General features: G+C 40.7%; 1 protein-coding gene across 1 annotated transcript in view; it reads right to left on the reverse strand.

Moving 5' to 3' along the window:
- Nucleotides 1-15,475, reverse strand: part of antxr1c (ANTXR cell adhesion molecule 1c) — a 52,020-nt gene extending 36,545 nt beyond the window's left edge. The window contains exon 1 of the mRNA XM_033612337.2: nt 14,805-15,475. Coding sequence (XP_033468228.1) covers nt 14,805-14,962 — 158 coding nt within the window. The 5' untranslated portion in view covers nt 14,963-15,475. The remainder of the gene's footprint in view (nt 1-14,804) is intronic.
- Nucleotides 15,476-21,327: the final 5,852 nt, after the last annotated feature.

A 21,327-nucleotide genomic window follows, 5' to 3' on the forward strand; every position in this document is an offset into this window, starting at 1 on the left:
TCATGAATAATCATACAGGATTGAAAACATAATCGTAACAAGAGTAAGCAAAAGTAGTTCGATGCTAATCAAAATACAGCTAGCATAAAAAGTGTGAAACACAGTTACCCTTAATCCGAGATTGTAGATATATTAAATGACTGTAGCAGTTGGAAAATATAATTTTTTACATAGATATGTGATTAAAACATTAATTGTTCAGCCAGAACTCAATCAGAACATCAGGACTTGTGCCATCTATCAGACACACACTACCTCCATATGGTAGAGCAGTTAAACAAGAAAAAAACTGCTCTGTTAGCCAAAAAACGACAAGGGGTAAAATGATTAGCGCCACAACACCAACAAGCTGTGATGTATTCTGGCCAAAAAACAACTTGTTACAGTAACTTAACAATCTGTTGCAAATAATAACAGAAAGTATTGTTTTTTGTTAATTTAACAAAAAGAAAATTACTTTTATTCCATAGTTGCCAATACCAGCTAGAATGCTATTTAGCTGTCTAGCTAGGAACAGAAAGCAAATTCATCCTTTATCTGAAACTAAACAATAGAGGGAAGGAAATTAAACCTAAATTTCATAAAGAACATGGACCATCCTGTTAAAACAATTAGCCCGCACTATACGTCAGGGGCCTGTTGAGATAAAAGAGTCTGTAGCGTGGTCTGGCGTGTAATTTAGCACCCTCTTATATCCTGACTGAGGCCCTGAAGGCTGAGGAAATAGGTCCAGGTCTCCCCAGGGGAACTGCTATAAAACTGGACAAAAATAAAAACTCCCTATGGAGCTACCTTCATTTCCTCTGGGCAGACTGTGTGTATGTGTGTATGTGTGTGTGTTTGTGGCAATTTTATTAAGTGGGAGCATTAAGGAAGGCTTCCGACATGATGTGACCAGTCAGCAGGTCATCCGTTAGCTAACAAGGGAGCCAGAGAGATGACACATGGGAAATGAGCTAATTGACTGTGGTCAAACTAGAGGCCTGTTTAGAGGATGAGGCTTAACTTAGCATACAGTGCAAGGCTGACTGAATGTTATTCTAGGTGCCGACTAACTGATGTAACGGCATTAGACACACTGGGACTGGCCAGCATTGATGTGTTGCTATTTCCCTGTGTGGGACAGGAGGTCAACACCATTTTTATCCACAGGGATTAGCTGGATTTCAATTCACTGGAGAGATTCCATTTACACAGAGTCCACTGAGGAGTCTTTACTCCTGTGAAAGCAAAACTTCTGTTTTTTTGTACTTTGATTGTTGACTGCAAGAAATTGTCAGTTCGAAACAGTGTGTATGGGAGTTAATGGGAAACAGACTAAACAGTGACTGTTGTCCTAGCTTACCTTGTAGTTGTATCAGTTCCCAGCACACTAGGCATAATAAACATAATGAAGTGTTTCTGGCTTATGGGCTTTTCATGCCTCGGGCTAATGAGATAACATTTGTTCAGTAAATGAGATTACTACCAACAACGTTTATTTTCTGTTCAATGTATTTTGATTATTTGGATACTTGAAGAGACGGGAACCAACAGATCCTTAGTCTTGTGGGTTGCTTTGGAAAGGAGCACCTGTTACGCGGCCAAAACTTGAGATGGAAATGAATTGTGACTAATGTTATTTGCCTTGCAATTGAGTGTCTCGGAGGTTATACCCTATGGTGTTTTTGTGTTATTGCTTGGCAGAAGAGGGGTAATTATTTGGCCAGGCTTGGGGAGGTAGATACAGCCAGGGAGCACCAGGGACTTTCCCATCTCAGTTATTCAGGGCTTTTTATCCTGCCAAAGTGGGCTCTAAATGCTCTATTTGGTAGACTGGACGATGTAAGATGAATACTGTGTGTTCTTATTCTACTTATCCCCAATTTTCCGCTTTAAAGGGACAGTTCACCTCACTATTAAAAATATGTATTCTTCCTCTTACCTGTAGTGCTGTTTATCAACCTAGATTGTTTTGGTGTGAGTTGCCGAATGTCAGCCTTCTCTAAAATATAATAGAACTAGATGGCACTCAGCTTGTGGTGCTCAAGGCACCAAAAAATACATTTGAAAAGCTCAACAACAATGTCTCTTTCCAGAAATCATGACTTGGTTACTCAAAATAATCTACAAACCTTGTTGTGAGCAGTTTCATGTGGGAACTATTTTCTTTCCACCGAAATACACCTGCCAACTGCATCATGAATGGCATCCTGCTCAGCCGAGCTCTAACTTTAGCTAGCACTTCTTTCTGTGTGGTGATACAGTTGACTGGTGCAGAGAGAAAATAGTTCCAACATGAAACTGCTCACAACAAGGTCTATGGATTATTTTAAGTAACTGGCTTATGATTTCTGCAAAGACACATTGCTATTGAGTTTTTCAAAAGTTAACTTTTTGGCGTACTGAGCACCATTCCATTTTATTTCAAGAGAAGGCAGACATCTCTACAGCCCACATCTCCAACGCTCTGCAACTCACTCCAACACAATCTTTATGTAATTCTGATTTTGGGGAGAACTGTCCCTTTACATAAGCAACGAAACAGCTTTTCACTGTGACATATACAAGTTGTTGACAGAGCTATTAATCAGCCATTACTTTTGCAGATGTTGAACTTTCTGGCATCTAAAACCCAAAACAAACACTCTGCAGCTAGAAGCATTTCAAGGAGAATCAACACCAGCAACGGTAGCTGAGACAAGAGCCAGCTCACACTCAAACTTCGTCAACTTAAAATCCAAGAAAAGCAAGCACATTGATTGCTCAAAAGGCAACAAGCTGCTGAAAAGAAAAGCAACTTTCTGAGTAAAAACAGTAGAGCACTGCAACTCAGCCAAAGCTAGAGGTTCAGGTTTGGGTTCCCTTGGGCCACCCGTGCTGGTATTATCTGGACCCTGACTCCAAACACAATAAAAGCATCCCCAATAACATGTACTTATTAGGTAAGTTTCAGTGTTTTTACTTGTCTAGTCAGAAACAAATGCTATGGCAACTAATTATCTTAGCTAAGCATTTTCTCAGTGTTATTGTTGATCTAATGACATGACTCGTCCCCCCACATCAAGGCTGACTGAGCAAAGAAAGAGGACAAGACCTTACAAGCTCAACAAAATCCGCCCAAAATATAAAAAGCTTGAGGTGGAGGAAGAGAGATGTTTAGCTTGGATGTACAACAAAATGTGCAACGCAAACAGAAATAGTCACACACACACACGCACGCACACACACACACACACACACACACACACACACGGCCTCTGACCTGAAGGAATGGCAGGCGCCAATTTCTGTTGCAAATAGTTCCATTACAGCAACAGAGGAGGGGAAAAGAATAAGAGAGTCTGGTAAAACTCTCCTGCAGCTAACAGTCATGTAGAGGTGTGGGGATCATTTTTGAGTATTTATTTAAAATAAGGGTGAATATGAGGACTCCCACATTTGGTTTTCAGCTGCTTATCTTTATTTCTGAACCACAATGGCTCTTGTTTGCCTTGGAAGGATTTGATTGTCTGAGGTGGCTGCAGTCGTGGGATCGAGACCTAGCTTGCAGTTTCACTCACCTGTCCAAACAGCGTTGGGAAAGGAAGTGGGCCATTTTGTTCTATGATCCTTGAAGAAACTATTTTATGCGGTGTCTTTTTCCCCACTAAATCCTTTGATCTAATTTTAATGGTCTGAGTTGAGCCCTCGAGTTCAGTGGTTTGGGGTTTGGACACAGAAATTAAAGGTTTTTGAGAGGTGAGGGGCGTTATGATTTGCCGACAAAGTGATCAAGCCCCAACAGCAGTTTGAAGTTATGTCACAGCAAATCGTCAAAGCCGAGCAACAGTGTTTTCTTGATTGGACAGATTCACTGAGCAAGATGAGGAGCATGTGTATGGCCGTAAGCCATCTGAGAACTGAGAGAAAAAGAAACAAAAGAGAAGATAAGGAAGGAAGGAGCAAGGGAAAGATAAAAAGCCTTATCAGTGAGATTACAGTGCATTCAGATGACTGGGAGTGAGATAACGTAAAAAATCTGTTGGCTCTGTGGCAAACTTTGTCTGCCAGAGGAAACATGCCGATGATTCGATGAAAACTTCAACTTAATAGCCAAGTTTCTCTCCAAGCTGCTTCAGTGCGCTTCAGCCAACACAGCTGGCACACAAAACAGCCCGAAGCTCCAACAGCACCAAACACCAAAGCAAGGTGTCAACAACTAACTAAATGTGCTTTCACACCTAATCTGTTTGGTTCAGTTAAAACAAACTCAGGTCCATTTACAAGATTAATACTGGTCATTCATACCAGTGTGAAAGCTGTCAGTTAAACCCAGGTGTGGTTCAAACAACTGAAACTAAACTGTTTGAAAAGGTGGGTCTCGGTCCACTTCCAAACTGGCTCTGGTGTGGTTCATTTGTGGTGTGAAAGCAAAAACAAACCAACCACTGGATTTCACCATAGCAGATGTAATTTTTCAATAGCTGAACCACCAATAAATCCATCTGCTGATCGTGAAATCTATTCAGGAAGCAATCTTAAAATGTATAAGGCCATTTATGCAAGTCATTTGGTAACCAGGGTAACAAGTATGCACATCAGCGCAGGTATTTTCCCTGATTAAAAAGCTGCTGTGATTGTATCTGACTTTGTGTACTTTGTCAGTTCATTAAGTCCATTTAAAAGTGTGTGACAGTGATCCTACAGTAATATGGCCCAAAATTATCACACACCACAAGCATTAAAGTACTGCTTACACTTCTGTCAGTCAGAATTTGATTTCCCCATGTGGGTCCTGATGATGCAGGATGACAATTGCCCTAACTGTCCAATCAATGAATTATGTGTTAGTAGATATGACTACATTTACTCCTCTGGGTGTATTTGTAAAAAGTCAGTGTGAACAGGAACAGAACCAGAACTAAATGCAACAATGTAGCATTTGGTTTTCCTTGCATCCTCATATAATGGCATATATTATTTCTTACATATTAATGCCCCATGAATGGCCTTGTGATGTTACATGCATAATGTAGAGTTACATACTTAAAATAAAGGTCCGGAGGTTAGGTTTAGGAAAAGAAACGTGGTTGTGTGTAGTCATATTACATACTTGACAAAAATTTACACATTAAATGTTATGTTACATAAGTTAAGTTTGGGAAAAGAAATATAATGATGGAATAGCTTGAAATAATCATAGTTCACTTGGTTTCACATGGTGCCAAAGTCCAGTTTCCTGGTGGAAAGTCCTATATTTGGTTGACCCATCCACCACCACAACCTGCCTCCTTACACAATCTCTCCCTCTTTACTTTGTCTGCACGTTTAATCTTCAACGTAATCGGGAAGACCATGATTACATGGGTTTTACAAAAAATTGTGGTGCATTACTTATGCACGAACAGTGCCTAAGAATAACCTGAATATTTTCACTTTACCTCATTTTTACAGGGGACCACTGATCAGCATTACCACATCTAAAAAGCTGGGGTGCCCATGTGGCCTTGAGGTTTTAAGGAATGGATCATGAGCCACAGTGTTCCTGGTTCAGGTCTAGCTGAGGACCACTGTTGCATCTCTCTCCATCTTATCCCCTAACAGTTGTGTTTTTGTGTTGATTTTACTTCTATGGAACCACTGACCAGTGTTGGTCTTGTCTGTTTGCATTTATCTTAGTCCAGATGCCGAACAAAATTTAAAACTATCCACGCTCTGCGGTAAAAATTGCCTCATTAATATGACATTAAGGAGTGTTTATGAGGTTTGGTTTGCTTATTCGACAGCCATTCAGCTATGATGTTGCAGCTGGCTCAATCAACTTCAACTCCACCCAGGCACCACTCGCCTGTTTTACCATCCTCATGGCTCTTGTTACTGACAAAGATGATGCTAGACGTTTTCTGCAGTTTGAGGTTATAATCACCTCTAAGTCATGTTGTCCTAAGTTAGTTTGAATACTAATTCCCTCTGCTGCTAGATCTGTATATCTACATGTAACATTCAGGGCAGTGATCTACTGTTTCCAAATTGCTCTGGGCACAAAGGGAGGTAATACGCATCATTACTGTTCAGCGGTGCTAAACAGACCATGTCAAGAGGAGACAGGAATTCTGCTAGATATCTCCCAGGGGTCTGAGAAGACCTGAAGGATACAAACATCTTCAGTCATTTTTAATAATGTCTTTTTCTGCTGACTGGATGATTTTGCAAGACTGGCTCTGCAGGAAATGAATCAGACAGTGTGTGTGTGTGTGTGTGTGTGTGTGTGTGTGTGTGTTTTGAGGGGAGCATAAAGTTCAGATATATGAGGGTAAGGAGTTAGACAGACAGACAGAAACAGAACAAGAAAAGTAAAGGACAACAAAATAGCAAAACAAGTAGGCTAATGCTTACTCTACATTTATGGTGATATTTTTAAAATACAGCTGGCGATGCCATGAAATACAACAGATGCAGAGTTGTGGATGTAATTTTTCTAACATTCCAGTCCTCCACTGGTTTCTATTAATTTCCATACAGTATGTAAATCAATTAGCTGACGCATTCTTGAGCTGTGCATCACATCTGTTGTGATGTTTCATTACATCGAATGCCAAGTCTGAATTAATGTTTGCCAGTGTTATATTAGTATTGCATAATACAGTTAAGTGAAGATTTATTTAAAAGGTACATTGCATTACCGCATAATAGAGCTGTACTTGACCAAAAATGATTTGTCCGACAGCCTGTTAGCCTTAAAACAAATGTGTATTCTCCAAAAACACACCACACGTTCTCCCAACCGAAGCACATGGCTAATTATTATGCACAATGACATCATTGGACCTTCCTAATATGGTGAAGGCATGACCCGCCTTGATCTTCCTCTCTCTGGCCTACCCTGATATTCTTACCCAAACCCTCACCAATCCCACTCATCATGGCTAAATCTAACCCACCCAACCAATGAAGGCAACATATATAATTCCATGTAACAAATACATGATTGATTGATTGATTGAGTACTAGCCAATCAGAGGGAGACTAGGGCGAACCAGGCCTTGGCCACACTAATGCTGCATTCCAGGAAAGTTTCTGAGCCCGTAAGTCACCACTTCAAGTCACGACTCACGACTTCATTGCGTTCCAGGCAAATCACACCAAACTGTCAAACCAATATGGCGGACTATGCAGGGTTTATGTTTGTTTACGATCACTTCTATCACCAAAGGTGCCGGTTCCTTGCTCATTTGAGCGAAACAGAGGAGAAACGGCGCATAAGGTCACAGATGCTATTATACTTTTTATTTTACGTTATCTGTGTGTTTGGAAATATATTTCGTATTGCTGCCATTGTTGTTTAGAAGGCTGTGTGACGTCAGAGAGCGTAACTGGGAGTGCATCAATCTGGTACGAGTTTAGGGTGGTAAGTTACAGCTTTGACTACTGTTGCAGTGCACTTTCACAGATAGAAGGTTGTAAAAACACAGGTTACGGGTTGCCTGGAACGCACCATAAGGTCCGGTTATGTCATTCTGCAAACAGTAACAATTAGCCATGTGCTTCTATTTGGTAGAGTGCCACTCGAGAAAGGCCCTTTGGAGCAATGGCCATTTGATTTTGGGATACAGATCTGTTGTACAAATGTGCTTTCAGTCCAGTGGGACATTTTTGGACCACTGGGGCTTTGGAATTACACGCCTTTGCAACAAATGACCGTCCCCATCAGTTTAGCATTTTAGACTGCTAATATTTGTTTATTTGTACCCACGTGGCAAAGCATATGAATTAATACTGCTTCAAGGTGCCTTAAAAGTAGAAACATACAGACATGTTGTGCTAAGGGCCCTAAAGTGGCCATTTTGAAAAGTCTGAGAATTGTTTGCTATGCCTGCAAACCTGTAACTCCAGCAAAGGATATTACAACTGAAGCATGTTTGATATCAAGTCTTCTTTAATTTCTCAACCAAGTCCCCTTTTAACTACCCAGCAAGCACTTCTCTCCCAGAGGGCAGCAGGATGACGGCATGTGGGAAAAAGCTCCATCGGTCAGAAATCTCAGAAGTGGCTCTCAGCTTCGTTTCTCACGGTTCAAAGTGTCGGAGAAGAAAAAATTGGAAAAAGAAATCCCAACTCCACTAAAGGGGCTGTCTGCCATTCCAGCTGGGCCTACCCACACCACCCCAGCCTGCAACCAATGATGGTGCTCCAATTTAACTGACTGGGCACAAGGATTTGTTTGTTTAAAACCACTAACCTACTTTTACAGCCATTGCAGAAGTCAAAGTCTTTACTGCGTGATTGCTGAGCTAATGCTGCATGTCTATTCCAAAACCGAGAGGAATTGTGTGGAAAAAAACTGTTGGATAACTAGCTGGTGGAGAGGCATGTGAGATGTGTCAAAAGATTCAGATTTTTCTTTTTCTGACTTTGTAATGAACTTTTTTTTGTCGATTAAGTCAGATTTTACCAGGTGTTCTGGATAAGCTTTAGAGTGGCATTCATTCCCTTTAAAACCTATTGTTTTGTTTTTGTTCCTGGGGCACTTCACACAGCACGATCCCATTTAACAAGACATGTCTTCCTGCTGAAAACACTGAGGCTGCACGCTGAAAATGACAAAACACAGAGCGGGTGTCATTCCACAGTTAGAACGTATTCCACTTCGAGACATATCCAAAATATTTATGGACTGCAGCTGCAGTTTGGGCGTTGGGTCATGTTGCCTGAATCCTGGCAAGTCAGCGGAAAAACCAACCACTGCGCCAACTTGTGACAACATCAATAATAATAACAACAACGCTTTGCAGCCATTATTAGTGTTCTGAAAAACAAAGACAAGACAGAAATGACTGTGATTTGGCCCAGGGCTACCAGAGATAGATTATTATTAATGGAAGCACTAAAGTCTTGAGAAAATACTGTATCACTATATATTTAAACAATGATACTGCAGTAACACCAAGTAGGGCAATGAGTAGTGTGGACTGAAGCGGTAATGGGAGTCCGGTGGAAACAAGATAAATGGAAAGAGCCTGTGGAAAAGTGTCAGAAACCAGACAGAGACTGACACAAAAGGAAAGAGGGAAAGATCACTTGTAAGAATACATGTATCTGTTCGCATGCCTGTTGATCTCATTATCTGTGAATTAATGAAACACTACTACGGGGCTAATTCTAGTATTGTTAAACCATCCATAAATTCAACAGTGATAGCAATACTGTGCAGTATATGCTTCTAATTTGTGCCCAGTCAACATAAACAACGTGGTTAAATGCAGTCTTCATTAAGAGGTGAGCTTTTGACCCAAAGGTGAATTCCTTTATCTCCCATATGAACACACCCAAAACCGTTCCTCTGGCTCTGTGTTCCATATAAAACAGCAAGCTGCGGCCCGCCTGCTCTGAATCAGCAGATATACATCCTCATTGAAACATATAAGGCAGTAGGGCTTAAAGGTATACACGAAATCCAAATGACCACAGTGACTATTTTAAGGCCTATAGTTTCAGAATTTGATAGCTAAACTGACTGACAAGCAAATCTCCTCAAAACTTAGATTCCTAAAAATCCCTTCACTATGTAGGCGTCATGTCTCCTGAGTTCTGGGTGCGAAACTACCATTAGCCATTGACTGTTTTTGGTTGTATGCACACTTTTAGCAGAGTTAGGCTAGTGTTGCTTGAGGGATTGCAATGTTGATCTCTTGGTTGGTTGGTCCATCACTACGGGCCAGAACTAATGTCTGGAAAACTATTAGTTGAATTGCCATTACATTTTGTACAAACATTCATGGTTTCCAGTCGATGAATCCTGATAACTTCGGTGATCCTTTGATTTTTTTTCTAGCGCCATCATCAGGTCGAATTTTACTTGATGCTATCCATTGCTTTGTGATCATATATCAGTAAAAATTTCCCATCAGCCTCAGTTGTACTTTGTTTTAGTGCTGTTAGCAAGTGTTAGCATGCTAACACACTAACTGAAGATGGCTGAAATGGTAAACATTATACATGTTAAACATCAGCATATTAGCATGTCAGTGTGAGCATGTTAGCATGCTGAGGTTAGCTTTTACAGGGTGTCTAAAGATATCAGCCGCTAAAATTTAATGGTTTTTAAGATCTATTCAGACATTTTTAACCAAATTTATTCAAGGTAGGTATAAAGGTTCAAATATATGTGAATTTTGCCAACGGGTAAATGCAAGTATAAAGTAAAACAACAACACAGGCTTGAGAAATGTGGACTTTCATGCAGAACAGCTTAACTGATTCTAACAAAACAAAATTAAAAGACGGATAAATGGATTTGGATCAAATGTTTGTGGCAGCTAAGGCCTCACAACTTCAAATTTAAGACCATTTAATGACTTTTAATGCCCATGCACCACAGTGGACTGAGTGCAGCCTCACAGAGCCAGTAGCATGGCTGCAGAGTTTTTAGTCTAGTTCCTCTGTGCCTTTATTTAGGTTAGAGGAGAAATCAGTTAAGTGGTGTTGTATGTCTCATCCACCACAACACGGGGACATATCTGACATCGTAAACTGCAGATGACAGGGTGCGCCTATAGCAGGGTCATCCCTTTGTTCCCAGGGTCCTATATTTCCCATGGGCCTTTTCTAGCCTTGTGTTGATTTGACAATGTGTCTCATGAGTAAAAAAAGACTGTTAAGGGCTGTTTTTGCAGTTTAAACTGCAAAAAAACAAAGGGATATGGACATTTCAAATGCAGTGTGAATGCTAAAAATCCATTCATTCACTGTGGAGATATTAATCTCTAAATTCAAGAAATATTGCCCACAAATAGGAAGACATAGGCTTCAAAGAGTAAATCATCAGTAGGCTGTCAGTTGAAGGCAGGTGATTTCAACATACTGACCCAGGGAAACATACACCGAACATTTGACCGAGGGAAAAACCATTAATGAGAACATAAAACCCTTTGAAAGGTCTCCCTGTGTGTCATATTAAGGAGGATTCTAGGACCATATATAGTTTTTTTTTTAATGTAACACCCTTGATTTATAATTTTTTTAGGTTGTCATTTGGTGGCTCTTGGTTTGGTTCAATGTGTCAGACTGTTTTTCCTCCTACTCGACCATCATATGTGTTGGCAGTCTCCCATTGACTCCACCAGCTGTGTCCTATTAGTTATTACTGTCTGTGTGCTAAAGTCACAGTTCAACACCTATGTGCTGCTGGGACTTGAGGGAACAACCAACCTGTACATTTATTTAGTTGCAAGCTTTTCATCCTGTCAGTGGTTGTTGTGTTGCTGCCTGTGACGCCTAATGGGTATTGTAACACCTCTACTTTCCTTTAGGATGTCATACATACCTCTGCAGGTCATTTAGCAATGAAGGATAGAGTGTCTCATTCAAGCCTAAATTTTCCAAACCCAGTCCCAGATGTCCCAGATTCAAACTGGCAACCATACAGGCATTAGCCACTTCCTCTACCCTTCAGACTGCAGCCACCCATCTCAGACAGCACTGTCCTACATGTTTGAGCTGTACAATGACATCATCTGCCCGAGTCTGCAATAAATGCCTTTGGAGTCAACTTTATGAGCCAACGCAGCAGTTACCTTTTCTCATTACTGTGAAGCTCACAATGCTACAACACAGTGCCCAAAGCATGTTTCTCATTTTCAATCAAACAAACCAACTGCATCACCTTTACAGTTTGTCTATACATTTTCTTTCTACTTTAACACTACCTATCCCATCTGCAGACATGGTGTTGATATTGGACAAATCTGCCACACCCCTAATCATGTCTACTGATGATGAATGTTCAGTGCTAATGTTCTCTCTGTTGGGATGGCAATGTCAGTTGGTTGGTGCACCACTTTGATCCTGACTGAAATATCTTAATAAGACAACTGACATTCCCTTTAGCCTCAGTTGTACTTTGTGTAAGGTGTTAAAACTTGTCAATTATTCCTACATTATCAACACACAGCTGGTTAAAGCTTTACTTTTCACCTTGGAGCTGCCAGCACAGGCGATTAACGATGACTTAAATTGTGTGCTACACATCTATCCAGTAAGGATGTACCTACAAGGGGACTGGGCTGATATTACAGCAGCTATTACTGATGAAAACAGCTTCAAAACAGCTTCAATGAGAGATACATAGCTAATAAGAGACATCCTCTGTGGCCATAGTATAAAAACTGTCAGCCTTGTTTTCCCCTCTGCTCAACCATAGTGCTCAATTCAGTTTTGTCCAAGTTCCCAGTCGCAAATTTCAACTGGAACGCCTCCTGATGTCAAATCTTCAACTCAGAAGGTCAGAGGAACCCCACCAAACCTTACTGCAAAATCAAGTATGGCTGCTCTACCCATCAACAGTGGTCAAAGCTGCAGTACTATACTGTTTATTAGCATTTATGTCTCATTTATCGTCCACACAGTACTATCCAACCTCTGTCTGTGGAGATTTTGCTGCAGTGTTTGTATGTGCAAAATACTGTGTAATGCGGTGGATCAACTGGTACTGCTAACAGTGGCTGACCTGGTTAGAAGTGGTATCACTAACAACATCTTGGTTTTCTGACTCAAATGTGAAGTCTCATCCATGCATTATTGCTCAGGATTACCCACTTGAAGGTGCGTCTTTAACTGATAACGTGCATTTCTTAAGTCAATGGTGTTTAAAAGCAGCACCCTCTTTAGCACTGTTTACTACTGTGCTGTGCAGCAGTTGTTGGTAGTCTGCTACTTATCATCATGGGTTTTCAGGGAGTTGTTACAGCTTTGCTTGGCATCTACTGCCTATTGCTTGAAAAATGCAGATGGGATGACGAAGGAGGCTATTAAAAATATCACTAAACCACTGAACTGACAAATGTTGACCCCAAATACTCCCTGAATGATGTCAAAGCCCATATGATGTCACCGCAACCAGCTGGGATGTGGGCATGCTTTGATCCAACTTCGGAGATGGTCCATCTCTGGCACAACTCTGTGCATTTAAACTGGTAGAGGAAACCAAAAATCAACGGGGTATGATCCGGTGTGGCCAAAGTGCAGATGGAAAAGCCATATAAGTGACAAAAAGTGGTTATTTGTGTCTTAAATAGTTGAAGGATGTCAGCATTTCAGTACTCTGTATCCTCTGCTGAAGCTCCTTCTCAAACACTTCACGCCTTTTATATGAATCAAAAAGGGCAGAGAGTTCAGTCTCATAAAACCAACTCAGGCCTGAGGGATGAAATCGCGTGGTGGTGGAGGCAGGTCTCTAATGAGCTTCCTCCCATTTGAAGTCCACAGCCCATGTCTAAACCATGTTAGTCACCCCCAGATTGGGCACCAAAGCACGCAGACCAGCTAACAATAGCATCTGACTTTGAAAAAAACAAAGAGGCTGTTTCCTTATTTGCAGCATGTGTCAGTGTTTACCGCAAAGCACAAGCCAAATGCAGCCCTCCACATCTGGGATGCAGTTCCATGTTTTATGTCCACTTCGGCTCAGGAATCAAGAGCCAGGAATAATGTCAAAGGTGCTGCGAAGTTCAGTTGGTACAGCAAGGCACTTAAACTGTCACTAGACATTGATTCCCACTGGATGCCCTTTTGATAAAACCATCAATCCAGTGTCATTTAAGATATTATACGGTCAGAAGTGATGTTAATCTGTATGGGACATCTTGTAGACAAACTCCCCCCTAAAAAACAGGCCTTTAAAGGTGCTGCGTGCAACATTTTGTTCTCCAAATTAAGACCACATTTTCCATAAATGTTGTTGCTTCCTGTCCTTTCCTGTTTCCCCTCCCCACTCCTGGCAGTGCTCCATTAATGCAAGGAGAAGGAGAAGAGCTGATACAGCAATATGCTTTAAGTCAAGGTTAAGCAAACTCAGGATATATAATTAAGCTGCAATAAAGTTCCTTATGGTTCCTTATGGAGCCCCAGTGGCTTCTGATGATGATGATGGTGTGTTTGGTTACAGTAATTATGGTTTTATCTGCATCTCTAAAATGAATGCAACAATGAGGTAAGGCTGTTAAAATGCAACAAGTAGCCTTTAATTTGTGATTTCTGTATGGTATTATGTCAGAAAACACAAGTTAGTGCACTTGAATGTGTATGGACCGTACAGTAAGGGTACTGAAAGAGAAGGAGGCACTCAAGCGGCTTCTCCTGCTTTTCCTGACATTTTATTTTCTCCTCAGCTGAAGTCCAGCGCTAAGATGTCACACAACCACAACATTTTTCCTATGTGGGCGTACAGAGAGTGGAAATGAAAGAGTGCACGGTGAGCAGTCACTGAGTAAAGAGCATAAAAAAGTCCCTGTAGCACGAGTGGAATAAAAGAACAACCTCTCTTTAAGTTTTTCTTTTTAAGGAGAATAAGAAAACAAAGTGGAGAAGGAGGGTGGGGGTTTTAAATTGAGAAGAAAGAGAGATATAATTCTAGTTGCATCCAATTCGTCACCTCTCTTTTTGCTTATTCAGCAAACTGTACTCCGCAAGTCAGCCTCCTTTCCAGCGTCATCGCGCGAGCGCCCGCACGCGCCCGCACAGACAAACTAATAATGCTAACAAGCTAAATCAAAAAGCTAACTTTATCTACTTTTTTTTAACAACCACATTAAAGACTGAAACTTTGCTTTATTTAAGCCCATGTTAGGAAAAGCTGCCTGTTTTTAACCTCACTTAACAGCATGACCGGGCTAAAATAACACACCGCAATAAAGTTAACAGCAACATGAAAGTAAATGCAGATGTTAGCTTATTTTCGGTGTTTTGCTAGCGTCTTTCACCACTGAAACTGCTGTAGGCTAGCAACCCAATGATATACTTATTATGTCGTTATGAATATAAAACAGTTCAAAGCTGTTTCCACTTACTTATCAAGCACAAAATACAGGTCAAAAGCGCCCTGACAGGAACTCTCCTCCTCCTCCTCGTCCGGCTGCTCCGGCTCGGCTCTTGCGGATGGAGAAGACAGCAAAAATAATCCGAATAAAACCAGAACAAGACGCATGTTCAACAAAAGTCTCGCCATAGTTTCTCCTCGAGGAAAAATAAAAGTTAATTCCTTTGTGGATAACAAGCAAAAAAGCAAAAAAAGTTTGAGCGCCTTCTTACATCCCAGAGACAGTTATCTGATTAAAGAGGCAGAGATGCGACCGAGACAAAAGAAAAGGATGCAGGCGATGCTTCCACGTCTCTGTTAGTTCGAGCTCAGTAAACAATCATGGCCACCCGCATCCCGGTCAGAAAGCCAGCCGGAGAGATGCTTTCTCTCAGTGGGGATGACTTAAAGATGAAAGTTTGGGATGTTTCAGAATCCACATGCAGTGAGCCGGAAAAAAAAGTTTTAAAAACAATCTTTGCAGAAACAAATCCAAACCTGCGTCAAAGGGGAGCTACAAATGATGGACTGGGTGGTTCCTAAAAAATATGGATAAAAGTTTCCTGTCAAAGTGACAAAAGAGGTCTGAAAAGGCTAAATGAAGCAGGATAATGCAGAGCAGTGTTGGCGCTGGAGGAACTGAGAGCCCGAGGGACAGACTTGGCTGAAATGGACCAGGTTTCATATTTCAAACTGAGGAGGAGAGAGAAAGAGTAAAAATGGGTCAAGATCCCATTTTGCGCCTCCCTCACGTGGCAGACTGGCGCATTTTGCGGAGAATCAGCGCAGAGCAGGATAGGATGATAATTCTGAGGTGTCTCTGTTGAATGCTGAAGCACATTAACATAAATTAGTCTTACGACTTTAAACCAATGTGTGCATTTATGCAGTTTCCCAGCATTTTGTCCTCATTAATCACTGCAAGTTTGTTTTCTCTGCAGCTACCAGTTAATTACAGCAGCAGGAGTCATGAAGAGCAACATCCTCTGTAATTACACCATCATAAACCAGAGGCTGTAATGTGGAAAATATATTTACAGGGTAGAACAAACATACACTTACATAAAATCTGTTTTTGTACAAACAAATGGAGGTGGTTCACACATTGTTAATCAGTTATGATGTTCAGTATAACATGGGGTAAAGTTTGGAGGATGGAGGGATAGATTGCATCATAAAGATCTTTTTTAGATGAAAAGCAATCTGGCTAACACATTTCTTGATAGTACTCTGATTACTTTGTTTATTGCAACAGCCTTTTAAACACGATTGCCTGGGTTGCCCTAGGATGTGTAGTATTTGCAGAGATAAACTGTGCTCTTAATCTCATGAAAAGCTAAATGATTTATCAAGCTGTGCAAAGTATAAAATTCTACACACATTATTTGCATGTTTGTCTTGTAAACCATCCTCATCCTTTCTGTAAGCATGGCCGGAGTAACCTGCCAAGGGTCTTTGAACTTCCAGTTCCTCTCATTCAACCCGGTCTCACTCTGAAGTTGTCAAAATCTGATTTGCGGCGTCAGACACTGATGAAAAAAGTTGTACCTTAACGTCGGCATGATACACGGCCGGTTGCCATTATAATTTAACAGCGCTCTGCGTCTTCAGGGGGACATGTGGCAAGACAAGAACGAAAGTTAAGGTGGCGGAAGTCTGAGCACCGGACAACAAACACTGACTTTCACCTGGGAGAGCAGTGTTTGAGGCCTGAAAGATTATAAGGCCAAACCCTGTTCTCTTTTCCTAAACCTAACCACCTGTTTTTGTTGCTTAAACCCAACAACGTATATTAGTTGTTGAAGGAAAAAAAAAACATCAATTCGTGGTGTTGTGCTGACGTAGTGCGTTTATTTTGAAAGAGACAGATTGGAAACTGTAAATTTCCTGTGAAAACAAAAGTGTATTACGAAAGAAGACAATCCACGTAACAGGCAAAACGTGACCCATTGTCCCAGAACGTCACCATTCAACACACCCAGGATACCTTTCACATTCTGGTTGTGAAAAGTCCATGATCAAACATCGATATGTGACAAGGTCGGAGTGAGAATGTGTTGTCTCACTATATTTGTTGTTCGCACAATATTCCTGAATGCTTATACTGTTCTTGTGTACTGTTCATATGTTTTCCTACCACAAATAATTGCACCAAACTTCGTATATATCCTACGTAATGAGCCAGTAATTCTTGTGTAACCCACATATTTTGGAAGGTTGTGTTCATGTGACCAATGCGCTGATGGGATTAAAGAATAAAAAGGGGAAGCGGTCTCATAAGGAGGTAGGTTAGGTTGTGGATGGGACATAAAACACAGGACTTTTCCCAGGACACTGGTGTTCGAGACAGTATGACCTCTGAGTCATTTTAAGGTAGCCTACGTTGTCACCATGTTTCTATTCCTAAACCAAAAGACCACCAATGATGTTCCTTTTTCTTAACATAACGAAACAAACTTTCTTGCTTAAACCCAACCTACGTGACTTTACACTGAGCGTATAAATTTATAGTAATTGCATAACGTCATTAGTGGAGTGCCAATTCCTAGGATATCATATGAGCAGTTGTGTGTGCATTTTCGTAGGATATCATATGAGGCAACGTATGAGGATATGATGGAATGTGACATGGACTCAGGGTTAATGTGTCAATTTGTGATGTGTTATGAAAATGCACCATGTATCTGTATCAAGTTATAATTCTTAAACTCTTTGTGAGATCAAACCCTTATGATAAGCATTTTCTCAGCAAGACTATTAATGATAGTGGCGGGGTCCGCCATTCCTGCTGACGATTCAAATTGCCTTCATCTGCAGGAGACTATTTGCATTGTTTATGTTTGCCTTTTTTATTTGAAATCTGGTATTACAGCTAATACTTACACCAACAAACAACAACAAAAATGCTGGTTCTTCAGCTATGCCTGCTGAGGTTTCCTCCTCCAGAGCCACTCTTTCACTAGGAAATGTTTGTAGAACTGAACTTTAATCTGCTGTCTTGTCACACAAACCAGGCCACGAAACAGATTCTTAAAAAGTTGGTAGTGGCATGACTTCTTCACACAGTCAATCTAGTTGCGTGGCTTAAAGCTTCAGACCACCCAACCCCTTTCACACACAAACACAATACCGTTTAACCCTCTGGCCCCTGGTTAAAGTCTCAAGTCATGTTGATGTGTGCTGACCGCCCTCCCCGATCCTTGTGGTTTACAAATGAAAGTCCAGCGCTTTCCAGAGCCCGGCTCCTCTGTCTCGCATGCACTCATAAATCTTCACATCCGCTCACATATGAGCATATGTACCACATACGTACTTATAAACACCCACGTCCAGTGTATACAGTCAATCACAATCATTACTTTCGCACTCTGCTTAACAGAGAAACACAAATACAATAACAAAACCGAATGCTGAACGCAAAATATTTTACTCACGAATTCATGACTTAAAGCAGAATAAGAGGTGTTTTATATATATATATATATATATATATATATATATATATATGTACATATATAGTATATTCTCTTCTGTAAGAGCCACCCAACTCTCTGGGTGCATGCACCACAGATAAATAATGGTTTGTGTACAATTAAGCTCAAGTCTGTTACCATTAAATACAAATGACCTCAGCCATCTCTTATAATACCTGAGACACACTTAGAGTTGGTTTTATTTTTTAATAAGAAGACACTGAAAGACTTGATAATTGCTACTAAAGTTTGGTTTCTTTATGGCATGCACAACAGTAAAAATGCGTTCTTGAGTCAGACTCAAGCCACAAATCTGATGACTTTAGCCTCAAATTGAGCCATTGAAAACAGATTTGCAACTTAATTTGGACTTGAACACCAGTGACTTATGGCTTCTCTTGGACTTGGGTCTTTTGACCTAAAAATACTTGATACCTTCCCCCTATGACCTAAGACTGTGTTCAAGTACAAAAAATGTTTTGATCAACAAAAATAGAAATGAAGTATGCAAAATGTGCGGGTCAAAATTGCTAACGATGTACAACGTCCAACTTTGTTTGACATTGAAAGTTGCACATAGAACAGTAAGTCGAAGCAAATGTCAGCAGAGTCAGTGAGCTAATGCTTAGCTAATGTTAGCTTAACAGCTACAGTCAGGTCCATAATTATTTGGACAATGATACAGTTGTCGTCATTTTGGCTCTGTACACCACCACAATGGGTTTTAAATGAAACAATGAATACCTGCTTAAAGTGCAGACTCTCAGCTTTCATTTAAGGCTTTTTTCAAAAATGTAGTATGAACCGTGTAGGAATTACAACCATTTCTTCACACAGTCCCCCGACTTTAAGGGCTCATAAGTATTTGGACAAACTAACATAATCATCAATTAAACAGTCAGTTTTAATACTTGGTTGCAAATCCTTTACAGTCAATGACTGCCTGAAGTGTTGGACACATAGGCATCATCAGATGCTGGGTTTCTTCCCTGGTGATGCTCTGCCAGCCCTTTACTGTAGCCGTCTGCACTTCCTGCTTGTGTTTTGGGTGTTTTGCCCTCAGTTTTGGCTTCAGCAAGAGAAACGCATGCTCAATTGGATTCAGGTCAGATGATATGACTTGGCCGTTGCAGAACATTCCACTTCTTTGCCTTAAAAATGTCTTTGGTTGCTTTTGCAGTATGCTTCAGGTCATTGTCCAACTGCACTGTGAAGCATCGTCCAATGAGTTTTGAAGCATTTGGTTGAATCTGAGCAGATGATGTAGCCCCAAGCACTTCAGCTTTCATCCTGCTGCTCTTGTAAGCAGTCACATCATCAATAAATACAAGAGAACCAGTTCCACTGGCAGCCATACATGGCCATGACATAACAGTACCTCCACCATGCTTCACTGATGAGGTGGTGTGCTTTGGATCATGAGCAGTTCCTTCCCTTCTTCCTTCTCTTGTCTTCCCATCATTCTGGTAGTTGATCTTTGTTTTATCTGTCCATAGTATGCTGTTCCAACTGTACAGGCTTTTTAGATGGTTTCTGACAAACTCTAATCTGGCCTTCCATTTTTAAGGCTAACTAATGGTTTGCATCTTGTGATAAACCCTCTGTATTTATTCTAGTGAAGTCTTGTCTTGCTTACAAGAGCAGCAGGATGAAAGCTGAAGTGTTTGGGGCACCATTATCTGCTCAGATTCAATTAAATGCTTCAAAACTCATTGGACGATGCTTCACAGTGCAGATGGACATTGACCTGAAGCATATTGCAAAAGCAACCAAAGACATTTTTAAGGCAAAGAAGTGGAATGTTCTGCAACGGCCAAGTCATATCATCTGACCTGAATCCAATTGAGCATGCGTTTCTCTTGCTGAAGCCAAAACTGAGGGCAAAACACCCAAAACACAAGCAGGAAGTGCAGACGGCTGCAGTAAAGGGCTGGCAGAGCATCACCAGGGAAGAAACCCAGCATCTGATGATGTCTATGGGTCCAACACTTCAGGCAGTCATTGACTGTAAAGGATTTGCAACCAAGTATTAAAACTGACTGTTTAATTGATGATTATGTTAGTTTGTCCAAATACTTATGAGCCCTTAAAGTCGGGGGACTGTGTGAAGAAATGGTTGTAATTCCTACACGGTTCATACTACATTTTTGAAAAAAGCCTTAAATGAAAGCTGAGAGTCTGCACTTTAAGCAGGTATTCATTGTTTCATTTAAAACCCATTGTGGTGGTGTACAGAGCCAAAATGATGACAACAGTATCATTGTCCAAATAATTATGGACCTGACTGTAAGTAACTTTTAAACTTTTTTTTGTTTTCAAAAGATAAATGGAAATTAAAAAAGCGTTCATGATTATTGTAAATCTGATATTGACATTACTATTATTGAATGGTGCATTATGTCTTGTTTGGGTTGTTTGAAAGTCAAAGTTTAATACTTGGGACTTGTCAGTCTTGACTTGGGAATTGAGTGCAAAGACTTGAGACTTACTTATGGCTTGCAAAACAATAATTTGGTCCCACCTCTGGTTCTTGTGTGTATTTCTTTTTAGTTTATTTTCCTTGTTGTATTTCAGGACCACATGACAAGTTCTTAAAACATGGGATCAAAATTCTTTTGAGACTGTTTTTTGTTCCAATCAACATGGTCCCATCAGTCACAACTTAAATGACTCCAACCTCTGAAGATGAAGCTCTAATGAAAGTTCAGTCAGGAAGACAATACTTTTCATGCTCAGGTTGTAAGTGTTCTTTCTCACCCTGTTGTTCACTTCTTGCACACATTCTCACTTACTATTTCTAGGTGTCATTGTCTGGGTCAATTAACTCATCGGCACGGTGACACACCTTCTCTGTCAGCCTATCATCTTACTGCTTCTCATTTTAAATATGGTTCTTTCTTCACCATAGTTCCTTCATGCTGCAGTTGTGCGCGGCCTCCTCCTCCACATCACCACCTAGTCTTTACGGGTTCATCGGCCTCATCCACCTCAGCAGTCAGCAGCCTCAGAGACATCAGCCACCAATGTCTGGACTCCATGGGG

The sequence above is a fragment of the Epinephelus lanceolatus genome, chromosome 21 (assembly GCF_041903045.1).
Source record: "Epinephelus lanceolatus isolate andai-2023 chromosome 21, ASM4190304v1, whole genome shotgun sequence".
NCBI lineage: Eukaryota > Metazoa > Chordata > Actinopteri > Perciformes > Serranidae > Epinephelus > Epinephelus lanceolatus.